Genomic DNA, 15540 nt, shown 5'->3' with positions numbered 1-15540 from the left:
CACTCAAGTGTTTGTCCTTTGCCTGCAGAGCACCCAGCAGTTATTAAATGCACATGTCACATGAACAGGGATCTGCCTTCAGCCCTTGGAAGGCTGGCACCGACAATAGACAGTATTATTCATCATGAAACCACCCATCTTCTAGCACTGTATAATCTGGCATTGCTTTAAGTCTTGTATTCCACTCTGAGAATGGGTGTGCTCAGTGTACTTCACAGATACCCTAGTAAATTCAGGTTTTCTCTATTTTAGTCTGTCACTAAAGAACAGACTTCCTTCTTCCTTAGTGAAGTGTGCTGCTTCATGTACATTCATCATTGTTTAACCCTTGATTTTCAGGCATTCGATTTGTAGGTAACTTTTTAAATTTTTTTTTTTCTTTTTTTTTGTGAATAGTTGATTTTTAGGTAAATAATTTTCAGTTAGTTCAAATTAAAGAGATCAGTCATGTGGACAGGGCTCTTTTTTCAGTCTTAAGCTCAAAGATTTTTGTTTGTCTCCTCTAAAGCTTGAAACATTTTCTTTGACACATGTTTGAATATGAATACCTCTGTTTTCCCAGTTCCAACTTCTGTATAGTCCCTGTGAGAAAAATACCATAAACACATAGAATGTTAAGGGTTTGGAAGGGCTTTAAAATAATTTTGAAGGGATTTAAATTCTAATTCATATCCCTGCTGCCATGGAAAGGGACATCTGCCACTAGACCAGGTTGCTTAAGGCCTTATCCAGCCTGTCCTAGAACACTGCCAGGGCTGGGATATCTCCAGCTTCCCTGCAGGTCCCTTTCAGATACTGGAAGGTTGCTATGAGGTCACCTCTCCAGGCTGCACAGTCCCAACTTTCTCAGCCTGTCTTTGTAGTGGACGTGTTCCAGTCTTCTCACCAACCTCATGGGCCTCTGGGCTTGCTCCAACAGTTCCATGTCCTTCTTATGCTGGGGACACCAGAACTGCACGCAGGGTGGGTGACTCCAGGTGGGTCACACAAGAGCAAGGCAGAGGGGCACAATCACCTCCTTTAATCTGCTGGCCACACTCCTTTGGATGTAGCCTGGAATGCATTTGGCTTTCAAAGCTGCAAATGCACATTGCTGGCCCATGCTGAGTTTTTTCATAACTATCACCCCCGAATCTTTGTCCACAGGGCTGCTCTCAATTACATCTCTGCCCAACCTGTGGGTGTGTCTGGGATTGCCCTGAGCCAGGTGTAGGACCTTGCACTTAGGTCTGTTGAACTTTATGAGGTTTGCACTGGCTCGCCTCTCAAGCCTGTCAAGGTCCCTCTGGATGGCATCCCTTCCCTCCAGTGTGTTTGACTGCACAACTCATCTTGGTGTCACTGGCAAACATGTTGGGGTGCTCTTGCTCCCAGCATCTGTGTCACCAATAAGATGTTGAATAGTATCTGCACACTACCAACCCCAGCTTGTGCTGTGAAAAAACTGGTGGGAAAGGAAAATACAGATTTTGAAAATTGTTTTAAAATGAGGTTTTGAGAGCTCTGGGGTAATGTCTGGAAGAAATGCCATTGAAGAATCCATATGCCTGTCATTTGACACAGTCCAGGAAGCTAAGTCAAACAGTAATCTTACCTTCTAGGAGTACTCTGAAAGTACTTTTGAAAAATCTGTTGACCACTCTGAGAGATACCAGGAATGAGAGAGCTACAGAAGAGAGGCAATACTGCCTGAGAAGGATTTTACAAAACCCTCAAGACTGCTTATTCTTAGAAGTAAGAATTGGGTTATTGGTCAATAAAGATTCCCCAGAAATTTGGAAATTTTTAAAGGTGATACTGTTTAGCTACACATACTATCTGATGAGTCATTGAATGTTGAGGTAAAGACCACAATGTTATCCTTTTATCCTGGATCTTCCTTGTGTGTGTCTTCACTACCTAAAAGGAGATTGTAGTGAGGCAGATGTTGGGGCTTTATCCCAATTAACAAGAGAAGACAAGATGAAGCCTCAAGTTGTGCCAGGGAGGCTTAGGTTGTGTATTAGGGTAACCTTCTTCCCTAGAAAGGCTGCCAAGTAATAGGACAGGCTGCCCAGAGAAGTGATAGAGTCACCATCCCTGGAGGTTTTTAAAAGATGTGTAGATGTGGCACTTAATGTTATTGTTTAGTGGTGGACTTTGCAGTGCTAGCTTAATGGCTGGTTTATCTTAGAGGTCTTTTCTAATCTAAATGATTCTGTGGATCTATAATTTTTGTCCTGTGAAAGTACATTGTGCTTCTCTATAACTGTAAAGCATTATCCACATGAGGTGGAGGTTACTATGCCTTAAATCTGCCAAACACACTTCTACACCAAGTTCTCTTAGAATGCCTCCACTAATTTTCCTACTAATTTTCTGTTAAATAAGATTTAGTACCAGAGACTAGAGACACCATGTGAAATACTGTTTCTCCATTCTGGACTGTGATGTCCTGCTGTGGGAAGCAGTATTCTGGTATCCATGGGACCATCACTGCAAGCACAGAAACTATCTGTGATTGTAACAGGATTGAAATATTCTATCACATTTTCTTATTTGGGTCTATACCTAGGGTATTTCAGAATGCATTCCAGGAGAATGATGAATTTTTTATGTGATTGTGACCATCAGGTTGACAAAACTTACCCCACTACGTTCCTGGCAACTAGAAATTCTAAAGTTATAAAAACAATTTTTCTCACAGAATAAGTTCTGCAGACTTTCCAATTGGCTTCCAATAATTCTTCATTAATAGAATTTCAGAACTATGTTCAGGGATTTTGAGCCATCCTCAGATATCAGTAACTACTTGTTGCATGGGTGACATGCCTAAAAAAGAAAACATCCCATCTGTGTGTAATTCAATATTCAAAATTCTTTTCTTTCTTGTCTCCTGCTGAAGCACATTTATCATGTGAACAAATAAATGACTGACATTTATATCCCTGTCTGTGTTCTATCATCTTTTAATATTAAAAAAAAATTCTATTTGTGATGAGGGAAGTAATGTTCTCTTTTGCTGGCAGATCAGTTTCTAATACCAGTGTGTATTGGGCAGCAGGAGAGAAGATTTACTATATCAGACCTGGAACAATCATTGTATATATGCATACTGTGAAATAAGCAATAAAGCATGACTTAAGTTTGCTCCCAGGAGGTTGCCTTCATACACTGTATGTTGAAGGCAGAGACCAAAGCAGAAAATTCTGTTCTGTTGTAGTTCAGAATCTGCATGGTAAAAAAATATTTGTATTTTGTGCTATAATGAACAATATCTGCTGCAATGCCTTTCCAGAGCATGCTAAAGCAGAGGCTGAAACAAGTCATCATCTGATGAGTGTGTTCAATATATCTGCTGCCAGCCTTTGGTCTTGGATTGACTTACGCTACTTCTTTAGTTTTACTGGATAAAGATAAGCCTGAAGGCAGGTTGGTTTGCTGATGATGATATGAATGGGGAGAAATCTAGAAGCAGCCTACCACTTTTTTTCCTTGCTCCTCTCTTTGCTGCATCATCAGTTCTTGAAGGTCTGCTAGGGCACTAAGGCAAAGGTAAAGGTGTGTATACAGTCTTATGAAACTCGGTATCTTCAGTGTGTTTGGACACGATGAAACAATGAAAATGGGAGTTCCCTCTAAAACAGATTAGTGCATGACATATAAATTAGTTTGAGCTTTTTCATTCTGAACTCTGTATGAACATCTAGTAGATTCTGCTTGATTAAACGTGATGGATGGAAAAAACACCAAAAACATTCCAGTTTACTTTGCTGGATATGAGGTATGATATAACAGATCTTAGAGAAGAGAGTGGGTATCTGGATGTTTATGCCTTTGCAGGCCACCCATGGAAACAACAGAAACAAAACCATTCCTCTGTGGTAAGTGTTTGTATTAAGCATATTATCCTCCTTTGAGATTGCTTTTTGGTACACTTGGACTTTGTAAGCTATGCAAGGTGATTAATGAATTAATGCAGTCATACTTTGACAAGTATACATTTAACTTACTTAGGACATGAAAAGCAAGAGATGTGATGATGCACTGTTCCTAATGAGTGTCCTAGAACTGAGCTGTCTGCACTGCTGTTGAGGTGACAGATTAGACACTGGAAATAAAGGACTAACAAAAAAGAAGCTTAAAAGATGGACAAGCAAGACAGCACTGGTCTTAAGGTAAGTCTGTAGAAATAAGATTGATAAGGAGGAAACATCTCAGCAGTTCTGGTTTCTAGAGGAAACAAGAGAGTACATGAGAGTGATGTGGACTTTGAACTACTAAAGTGGCTGTTATAAAACATACCACATGTATTCTCATATCAGTGAAGTTCTGAGGAATTGGGTGTGGGAATTTGCAGCATAAATTGGCTCATATATCTTTTTGCAGATTTTTAGGTCTTTGTACTAGGTAAGAAATGGAAAGACCTGATTTCAGAGAAGACTGAGAATTTCTTATGTCTGAAAGACTCTTCACAACTTAGGAAAAAATGGCAGAAACTTGGAATTAAGAAAATGCTTGCAATCAGTGGAATGTGTACAGCTAGCTGTGACACAGTAGCTGAATGTGCTGGGATATTTGTGTTTCAAGTTCCTTTTGGAGTTCAGATTCATATGAAGAGTGGGCACAGCAACAGTTACTGATACATCCTATTATAAGATTTATTTTCTTCATTTATAAACATTGATGATACTAGCAAATTGAGCCAAAAGCTTCTATGCTGACTCAGGATGACTTGATTGAGAAAATTTAATTGACAGTAACGTAATACCTTGAAAAAAGGATGTAGCTAGGTGAAGAATTAACATGATGTTCAACACCTGCTAAAATTTCTACAAGTCCATCCTGTAATTACAAGCTGTAATACTTTCTTAAGGTCTACCATGTGGGAAATGCAATATAAAAGTCTAAAGACAAAATAGAAGAAATACAGGAAGTAGAAAACCATGTTAGGCAGGGGGCTGGAAACAGTTTTATTATCCTCTCTGTCTTTGAGATAATAGTTCATATGAAATCACTGCCAAGCCTGACAGCCAGTATTTCCAGTGGCATGCCCAAGAACCAAGCAGACTCTGCTTTTTCGGGGTGCTGCTCAGGCTGTGTGTACGAGCTATCTTCTCCCTGGTGCTCACAGAGGCTCTGCTCAGGTGCGTGCAATGGAACAACATGGCCTGAAAGCAAGCCTCTCCTGTAGGGAGGAGAAGGGACATGAGCACAACAGAGAAAGATAAGAATTGGCTGAGCAGGAAAATTAGAAATTGAGACAGGAAATGGAAGAAAGATCTAGAATGTACAAGTGGATAGGAAATATAGATAACATCCAGAATTAGATGGACATTTGAGCTCACAGTCAATGCAATGGCCAGAAACCAAGAAAATAAAAGAAACAGCAGTCAAGAAGCAGATGAGAGAGCAGAGCTGAGATATGAAGGAAATGGAGCCTGGGGTTTATTACAGGAAGAGGGTAAGTGTGAGATAAGAGGAAGTGGAGATTGGCTGAAAAGTAAGGTTTGAGAAACAAGTTGAAGAAAACAAAGACTGGAAATTAATTCAGGATAAAGAAGAATGCTGTATGCCTGTTTTATTAGTTTTCACTAGGTACAACCAAGTATAATTATTGTAGGGACTTTGTTTTGTTTGATGGCTGTGGTCCTTGGGACATTCAAGGGCTCCAGTCATGTAGGGGAAATTGGTAACAGCTGAGGGACTGTTGAATTTCCTTTAAGTTTTGTCAGTGTGTAAAAACTAATACAGAAAGTATGTGAAGATGACAAGGAAGATCAAGAACCTAAGTGTTAAAAATTTTATCCAGATTTCATCACTTTATGAAGACTTTAATTAATACACTGTTCACACACCGTTTTCTTATTCATTGGTTGTAGTCACTGTCATGAGCTGTAATACTGCTACTGTTCCTTTTTTACCTTATTGCCTTCAATAATGTCTTGATTACCTATGATTCAAGTCTTCACATTTCATAATTCAAGAAAATTGCTACTTTCCTCTTGGACCTTCTTGTTACTTTCATCATAAATTATACCATGAATATACTTTTACAACCCCTTGAAAAATGACTGAGGCATTAGGAGAGGGGCTGAGATGGAGGCAAACCAAAGTCAAAAAGCATGTGCTGGGTTCGGGGTGCCTGTGATGCGGTCTCCCATGTTGAGAAAGAATTTGGCAGGGTGGAAGAGCGCAGCTGGGCCTGGGAGGGGAGGCATGTGAGCGGTGATCGTCTCGGCCCGGCCATCGCGGGTCCCGCGGCGACCAGGGCAGGGCAGGTGCTTGGCCACCCTGTGCAGGAAAGCATGGCTGCGAGGGCAGATAGCGCCTGCCAGCACTGGGGCAGATAGCGCCTGCCAGCACTGGGGGCAGATAGCACCTGCCAGCACTGGGGCAGATAGCGCCTGCCAGCACTGGGGGCAGATAGCACCTGCCAGGACTGGGGCAGATAGCGCCTGCCAGCACTGGGGGCAGATAGCGCCTGTCAGCACTGGGGGCAGATAGCACCTGCCAGGATTGGGGCAGATAGCACCTGCCAGGATTGGGGGCAGATAGCGCCTGCCAGGACTGGGGCAGATAGCGCCTGCCGGGATTGGGGCAGATAGCGCCTGCCGGGATTGGGGGCAGATAGCGCCTGCCAGGATTGGGGGCAGATAGCGCCTGCCAGGACTGGGGCAGATAGCACCTGCCAGCACTGGGGGCAGATAGCGCCTGCCAGGATTGGGGCAGATAGCGCCTGCCAGGATTGGGGCAGATAGCGCCGCCAGCACTGGGGGCAGACAGCGCCTGCCAGGATTGGGGCACTGGGGGCAGGTAGCGCCCGGCTCGCCCAGAAGCCCGGGGTAAAGGACGGCGCCCCGCCCGCCCCGCGCTGCCGCCGCGGGCCAAGGATCGCGGCCCGGGCCATGGCGGCGTGGCGGGAGCTGCTGCTGTCGCCGCCGGGCTCCATGTGGCGCTGCTGGGGACGCGGCTGGCAGGCCCCGCACCGCGAGCGCGCCGACCCGCAGGTGAGGGCGGCGCGGCCGGCGGGGACCCCACTGTGCCCCAGCACGGGCGGTGCCGTGTCCCTCCTGTCCCTCGTGTCCCCCGTGTCCCTCGTGGCCCGGCGGGCAGCGGAGGCTGTGAGCGATCCTGCCCGGCCTCGGCCGGCTCGGCCGGAGCGCTCGCCGCGCCGTGAGGGGCGTCCGGGCCAGCCCGCAACCGGCAGCAGGCTCCCTCTGAAGGTGCAGGCGGCTTGGGGGGAAAAATCAGCGTTAGCTGACGGCAAAGAGAAACCCCATGGCTTAACCCGGGATTTGGTGTTCTGGGGCCGGTGCTGTTTAGCTCCTGGTATTTCTGCAGACAGGGACTTGAGTGGTTTCATACAAACACACAGATCTGCTTGCTTGTATTCTGGTGGCCGTGAAAAGCTTTTGGCAAAAAAAAAAAAAAAAAAAAAAAAAAAAAAAAAAAAAAAAGAAGACTGCCCACGCTAGGGGTAGGCAGCTTTGCCGTAGTGCTATTCCAAATGGCCACAAGTTTAGGTGCAACATGTCAGAAAAGTGCCTCCAGCTTTAGTAAATTGTCACTTTTTCTACTGTGATGCTGAGTGAATGTTTTTATTTCTTTGTTTGCGGTTTTGCAGGGTTTTTTTTCCTGTTTGTTTTTTCTTTAAATTTAAAGATGGGACGTTTGTGATTCAGATGTTTGGGATTTAAAAAGACAGGTCTGCTACTATACATAACATTACAAAGCTGGATAATATTTCACACAGATCATGCTGTAGCAACATTGTTGACATTGTTGTAGCAAAGTATCTTCTGAATCTTTTTCAGATAAACTTTCTGATAAAAGGAATGTGTATATAGTGGAATATTCTTTATATGTCTCTTCATGAATACCCTTTTCAAAATACACAATATCTTCTTGTAAACTAAGGAAAAATATGAGCTAGTGTTTTGAGTTGTGAACACCTGATGTCAAACCACAAAATTCTGCTACCAAAACACTGCAGTAGCCACGTTTTAGAGATTCATGACTTTTGGACCTGCCAGGGGAATTGCAGTGTTACTTATAAGAATCAGTGGATACTGATGTGAGCCTAAAATGAGTTTAAGGAAATATCATCACAGTTTTCTTTTCTTTCTCTGTGAAGCTTGCTGTAAAGTTGTGAAATCAATTTACAGGTTTTTGGTAAGTTTATCTTATACCATAATAACTTTATTTAAAATAATATCAGGCTTATATTGTAGTATTAAAACCACATTAAGCAGCAAATAGGTTATTGTGTTTGAACTAGTTTCCTTAATTGTTTTATGGCTTGGTAAGGAAAAAATGTAGATTTCGTGACAGTTACGAGGTCAGGGTGTAGCCACAGCTCTCTTCACAGAGAGCAGGCAGGCACAGTTGGGCACAGGGACCGCCTAGTAATGAATGTATTGAAGTAGGTTGTTTCTAGTAGTAACCAGATTCAGGAAGAAAACATTACAATCATTCAGAGCTATACCAGTAAAAGACATTTCTCTTTGAGCTTCACCGTGACTTTTTTTTGTTTTTTTTTTTTATTACGGGAACAGGGAGCAGATAATTGTTACTTGCTACTGCTCTCCCCTTCTGCCCCTTTGTGACCCCCTAGTGAAAGGCAAAATGCCACGTACTAGCTTGAAAAGAGCAGAAGGTAGGTCAGTTTGAAATGTCTACTGCTCATAAAGGAAAATATAGTTTCAATAAACATGTCTGTTCAGGTATACATATGATTATGCAGTAGAGACAGTACTCCAGTCTGGGCTGTGGGTAAATGATTTACCTGCCTCCATTTCATTTTTCAAAATTGATGTTGGCGTCTAAGAGCAGAGATCCCTCTGGAGCCAGTGAAACCTTGTGTACATGTTGATTGGCTTTGTGGAGAACCTCATGGGCCTGGAAACGGTGGAGGGTCACTCCTTCATTCTCCCCAGGACTTCTTGTTTGCCTCTGCATAACCACACTGGGAGGTGTCCTGGATAATAGAAAACAGGATTTAATGGCCATGAAGCCAGAACTGTGCTGTCTGTAAAGTGGGATTGCAGCACAGGACAGCATGTCACGGGAAAGCTGCAGCGGTGTGAGGGGAAGGTCAGTCCCTTTGTGGGGCTGTCAGCACTAGGATGAACGTGATTGCTGTCACAAATAGGAATGCACAGACCATGCTGGACTACTGTATCCCATCTACAATGTCTGACAGTGTGGCTGTAATCTGGTCTGTGGAAGCTAAATTAAACTACTCCAGGAGGAAAAATCTATGTGAACTATTACTCCTCATACCTATTTTCCTACATAAATAGCTCCTTCATCACTCCTTTTTGTGGTTCAGATTATCTTAAGTTTATTTTTTACTTAGTAGCACTGTGTTAAGTGAAAAGGTGGATCCCTGCATGTGTGTCCTCCAGCAGGCTGATCTATAGGTTTTTCTGTGCTCTCCATGGAGGTGTTAGGTTCAAACAGGATAATCCAAGTTTTTGAGTATTGCAGCAATGAATTTGAGGCTCTTTGGGTGATTTACAGCACAACCTGAGGTGATCACAGTTTTGCAAGTTTTGGTCTTCCCTCTGTTACTTTCAGACAGGCTCTATCAAATGCTGTGTGAACCTTCCTTGATTCTTGTAATATATAAACTTATTACCGTGTAACATGCATTCTAGGTAAAATCTTGTGATTGACTCTGTGTGACTTGAATTACCAGTACTTTTGATTTACGTTTTCCTCTCTAACACTTTCCCTCAGTTTTTGAGGTGGTCACACTTTCACCTTCCAGCTGAAAGAATAGAGACCCTGGTCAGGGGCCATAGCTGTTTAAGTCTCAAAGAAAGCAGATAGCATTAAAGCACTCATCTTCATCCTTTCTGTAGGATTGCCACTCCTTTGCATCTCTGTCATAGTTCAGTTGCTGTTACATCCTCTTCTAAGTTGTACAGTACTCTCTGTCCATCATATAGGAACAGAATGAGGCATCTAAAAACAGTTTCTGAACTTTCTTGTTCTTTTTACCAGGACAGAAGCCAAGTGCTGTCATGATGTACTTTGATAAATGCTAGTCAGCGAGAGGGGTTTTTAAAACTCATTGGTGATGTGACATATTGTCATCTCAGTTTCCAAATCACAAGCTAATAAAATTGCTGCTTCTGGTTTTTCGTAGTTGTTAAGTCTTAGAGATGTGAGTGGAGGTCAACCCTCTTCTGTGTTACCAGTAATGGAAATGTCTGCAGAGGAATGGTGTTGGGGCAGATGCATGCCTGCCAGCCTTCAATGGTTTCAGGTACAGTGGCCTAAACTTGGTAAGCACCGTGGCTGCACTTCGGTGTCAGCCCTGTGATGTAAGAAAATTAGTGTTTCCACTATGGAAACACTAGTGAGACTTTTCCTAGTGAGCTCCTCCTCTAATGCTAGAGATTGCACATGGGTGATGGGGACTCGGTTGTATCTCTGAAGGGTTGGCCACCTGTTCTGACTCTCCTGCTGCTTTAGGCTGCATTGTCAAGGTCAGACTGTGGAAACACATTTTTTACCAGCTTGGCTGGCGTGAGATGATCTCAGGTTTGATCAGTCCTAGTCCTATCAATCCTATAAACCAGTGCATTTTATTACCTTGTATTGACTGGCTTTCAATTTAACCCCCAAAGAGGCATAGCAGAACTTCTACTAGTACATCCCAGGTGCTTATGAAATACGTCCCCCTCTCTGCCTGCTGCTCAGCCAGTGTTTCAGAAAGGCTGTGTGGCAGTGCTGTGCAACCTCAGCCCTCACAGTGAGCTCCTCCTGTCCATTCTCCTTACAGCTCCCTCCTTGCCCTGCCCCTTCTCTCATCACTTGTGCCACCACAGCTCCTGAGACCATCCTGACACACATGCAGGCATCCTGGTGAGCAGAGTGCTGCCAGAAGGCTGGGTGGCACTTGGAGCTGCCGTTTAAGGGAGAGGAGTTGCCATCATGGTGGAGCAGACAGGAGAGCATGCCTTGGAACAGAGCCCGCCTGCTGGGAGCGTGGAGCACAGCCCAGCTTTGTGCCAGGAGGGCAGTGCTGATGGCTGCCAAGTCGTTCTGTCTAGCCTGGCTTAAACTGCAACCACAGCTGCTCCTTTCTGCCTGGCCCCGGGGAAACCTCAGCCTTGGGGAGTCACTTTGGCCACTGTTGCAACGCCCAGTGAATAAACAAGGGGATAAGCCTGGTGAGGTGGAATACGTCTCGGACATGAGGCTGAAGGTGCAGAAGGACCTGGTGGAGAGCTTAGGGGGGTGTCCAGGTGGTCTCTGGGGCAAAGGGGTCCAAAGGGGCCCTGCAGTGCCCTGAGGCTGCTCTCAGGCCATGGGTGACTCTTGCTCCAGCTAGTTTGTTGGTCTGCAGTGTTCGATGGATTGATGCTGTGACTTATCTGTCATTAAAAACAATTTATTATTAACTGTGAGCTGATATGGAAAAGGAAAACTTTTTTTTTTTGGAGGGTGGTGTGGAGGGCAGAGCTGAGGAGAGTGATAAAACATGTCCCAGTGAGAAATGCAGAAGTGAGGCTGACCATACCTTCAGCCTCTTTAGAAAGCGCCCAAGATGTGTTTCCTCTTTCTCTGGAAAATACAATTTCAGTTCTGAGACCTGTCTTGTGTGCAAGGGCGGCTGTATGCAGCTGTCAAGCCCAAGAAGATTTTGTGACTATGCGAGACAAGCAATGGAGCAAAAAAAAAGAATTCTGATAGAAATGTCAGTGAACAGTCATATGGCTCCAGACATGAGCTGTGTGGATTGCTCGCATCATGCAGTCATAAAAGCACAGAATAATTTGGGCTGGCAGTGACCCTGAAGATCAGCTAGTTCTTACCTACCTGCCACCTTCTTCTAGAGCAAGTTGTTAATAACATGTGACTTCCTGGGGCCCTTCAGGCCTCCTCCAGCTGAATTTTGCAACTTGCATTTGCTTTTCATGTCGGATACTACAGATATATTTGACCTTTACAGAGTTACCTCTGTAGTCAACATTAAACCCTGTGTTGGGAAAACTTAAAAAAGGTAAAAGAAAGCTCCGATATTTACTATCAGATAATTTTTTTCTCTTCCTCCTCCTGGTTTAAACTAGGTAGACCTTTGTCGTGATTTTGAATCCTTTGATGAAGGCACACACTTGTCACAGCAATGAGTAGCTGCCCTCTGTGATTGCTCAGTGCTGGGTAGGTGAGACCAAATTTTAAAAAGAGCAAGTTGATTAGCTCTTGATAAGATCAGGCGCTTAACAAGTAACAAGTAACAAGAACTGCCTTTCTGTGAATGGCTTTCAAAGTGGAAATCTAAATGAGACTTGAAGCATTGTATTGACCCTCTGAATAATACATTTGAAACATCATTTTCTTATGGCTTCTTGGATTTTTACTTTAAAATTGCTTACAATAAGATCATTTAATTCGGGATACATAACTTGCTTTGAATATTTATAATTTTCTGATTATATCGCATTAATTACTAAAAAACCACCAAATGCCTGACTTCCTTTGGGACTGACTTCCCAAATATTGTTGGTAAGACTGGTAGGACTGTGCATTAAAAAATGATGACAATTTTGTCTCCAAAAGAGACACAGTAAAATAAGGCATGGTTATTTTTAAAGATGTATAATAATTTTCAAATATAGTTTGGATCAATTTGCCATTTCTTCCTCTATTACTGGTGCCTGCTTTTATTTGCTGCAAGTTTTAGGCATCTCCTATAATTTATTCTGCAATTTGGACTATTTTTGTCAATAAAAATATTTAGAATTTGTATTTCTGTATCTTTACGTATTACTAACTTGTTCGGTAATTAATATTTTATGCTGCCCATTGAACTGGTTTTATAAGAGATGATATACAGTATTATATTGTACATAGTGCCAAAATAAACCAAATATCAGCTTTTAGCGAGGTGGCTGCCATCAGCCACAGGCAGGTTTTTTAAGATGTCTGTGGGCCACAGTTATGAAGCAGTCAGATCCAAACTGTCAGCAATCACCATGCTTCTAGAACAGTGGGTTTTGGAGTGACCTGCTTTCACTGAATTGCTTCTCATGTCACAGAGACTTTTTGCATTTAGAGTTGGGGAAACCTGTTTCTAAGCAATTCGCAGATATCTCCTTCCAGTACAAGATTTCTAGCAATGTTTTTGAGACCTGTTTCAAGGATCAAGCTGAAGAATATAAACTGCGGTTTGAGATTCCTTGTGTTTACTTCTTTTGCAAAGTCCTGGGATGCTGGCAGCAGTGTTGAGGCGAGGTTTGGTGTGTCCTTTCCCACCTAGCCCAGTGCCCTGGGCTGTGCAGAGGGACAGGAGTGCCCAGCCCCTGCCTCTGCAAGGCAAGAGCTCCTCCACCAGCGCTGCCTTCTGAGCTGGGTGTGCTCTTGGGTGGAGCAGCGCTCCTTGGTGCGTTTTTCTAAGGCATTGCATGTTAAGGGACAGCAGAAAGGCTTACTTGATCGGTTAATAAACTTAAATAGTAGAAAGTAATAAACTAATTGAAGGTCTAATATTCCAGACTAAGATAAGATTTCCATCAGTTCTTTGTTCCCTGTGTCCCAGGAGTCAAGATGAGCTTTTTTCACAAGGAGAGTTTTAGTTTTAGTATTTGCTACATTTTGTTGTCATTTAGTATATGTGTTGGTATTTGTTGTGTTGTGTGGTCTACTCTGGATCAGAAGCACCACATTGGAAAGCCCAATAAAGTCAAAGAGTTTTTGTTTTTTTGGCTAAGCTTGTGTTCAAAATAGTGGAAACAGTTTTATGAGCCTTTGATGCAAGACCCTAATCCAGAAAATCACTTAAGCATACCTACTTAGGTTTTAAGTACAGTTGATTAACTGTGAAAGAAAGTGCTACAGCACTCTGTGGAGTGAAGATTGAATTAGGGTATTTTTGAAAAGCTAGCACACTACTTTTGTTTTGATGACAAAAACCCCTAAGATTTCTCTTCAGAATGGCTGACTAGTTTTAAGAAGTTCTGTTATCCTTCTCTGACTTGGGTCCACATTTATCCTGCAAGCACAGGTGACTTCTGTTAGTGTTTGTACGGTATTTGTGAACACCTAGGAATATGTTTCCAGTGGATGAGTTTAAATTGGTTATGAGGAAAAAATCACAGAAATTCTGCTGTGACCTGAAATTACATACTATCTTTAAAAGGGGAAAATATAAAAGCTTCTCAGTGCTACTGAATCAGCAGTCTGCCTGCAAAGGCAGTTTGAGATTAGCTGATAGCTGTTTTATGATTGGCCATGGTGGACTGGTGAACAGTGGAAGCTTTTAAATGAAATTATTTTAATATCTTTCACATTTTTCACAATATCTTTCAGATCTTAGTGACTGTTAGTGAGAAAATTTTCTAATGAATTCTATTGCTTACAGTTGTGTATTTCCATAGGTATGCAGAATCTTGAACACTGGGGCAAAGAAGTAGGTAAGAAAGACTGTAAAAGCAAAAGCTGCCAATTAGATGCACCACTGTGTTGTAGTGATGGAGATCAGAGGAACCATAGCCTGTCTGTATTACAGAGCCAGGTGGTTGTCCTGTGACAGGGTGGCCTGAACACCAGGAAACTCCAGAAGACCTGAGAGGCCATGGAAAACCTCTCATGAGTTCATATTTTACTGCATGTGACCCTGGAGTTTTGCAATGTTTTTCTGCCCTACGTGGATCCAGAGTGGTGCTCTTTGTTTAGCAATCAGTTGTTACATTACTTCGTACCATAAGCATGCATGGAGTGGGTGCTGAACCACAGAGTTCCTGCTCTGAAAAGCTTGTGTGAGACAGCCTGTTAAGTTGGAAATCTCATTAATGCTGGCAGTAATTTAACCAGTTGGTAATGAAGCCATGCAGAGTTTTCAGGGGTAAGGAAGGGTTCAAGATATACCAGCGTGCTTAAGCCCCAAGCTCTTGTGAAATAGTCTTGAGTACTAGCTTACAGGCACTCTGGCTGTATTTCAGGTATCTAATGTTACTGCAAGTGACTTGCTACATGGGAAGTTAATTTGCAAAGGGTTTAAGATATTTTAGGACACTCTGCTTGTACCACCTGCAATTAGGGGAAGTGGATTCTTGCACCACCTGTAATTAGGGGAAGTTCTTTCCCTCCTCTGATGTATTTGGATAAAGGTTTGTCACAGACTGCACCATGCTGACTTCTCACAGACACCTGAAAATAGTACCTCCCTCCTTCACAGACGCTAAAAGTTAGTTTGGATCTTTCAGATATTTCTGATTATTATATTTTTATTTCTGATTATTAGCTAAGTTCTTTGCAGGTATGCTTGCGTACTGAGGCAATTCTATTAGCCCCATGATCATCTGTTGCTTTCTTAAAGAGTGTTTGCTTTCATCTAATAATTTTGAGGGCAAGAAAAGGCTGTATAAAAGTTGTATATGATGCATTTTTTTTAAAGTTCTTTTTTTTTTTTTCTGATATTTTGACAAATCTGTCCAACAATGCAGGAGTAGAAATACTGGCACTACTAGTTAAGATCTTTTAGAAAACCCCAGCTCTTTGGAAGTGACATTGTGTACTGGTTTCACTAAACAGAGAGTGTATGAA

At 42.8% G+C, this 15540-nt stretch overlaps 1 protein-coding gene across 1 annotated transcript in view; it reads left to right on the top strand.

Moving 5' to 3' along the window:
- Positions 1 to 6863: 6863 nt before the first annotated feature.
- TRPM6 (transient receptor potential cation channel subfamily M member 6) overlaps positions 6864 to 15540 on the top strand; it is a 90904-nt gene continuing 82227 nt past the window's right edge. The window contains exon 1 of the mRNA XM_074533042.1: positions 6864 to 6989. Coding sequence (XP_074389143.1) covers positions 6888 to 6989 — 102 coding nt within the window. The 5' untranslated portion in view covers positions 6864 to 6887. The remainder of the gene's footprint in view (positions 6990 to 15540) is intronic.

Source organism: Zonotrichia albicollis, chromosome Z (assembly GCF_047830755.1).
Source record: "Zonotrichia albicollis isolate bZonAlb1 chromosome Z, bZonAlb1.hap1, whole genome shotgun sequence".
In the NCBI taxonomy this organism is placed as follows: domain Eukaryota; kingdom Metazoa; phylum Chordata; class Aves; order Passeriformes; family Passerellidae; genus Zonotrichia; species Zonotrichia albicollis.
Note: the sequence above shows the minus strand (reverse complement) of the source record. Positions and strands in the feature narration are given on the sequence as shown.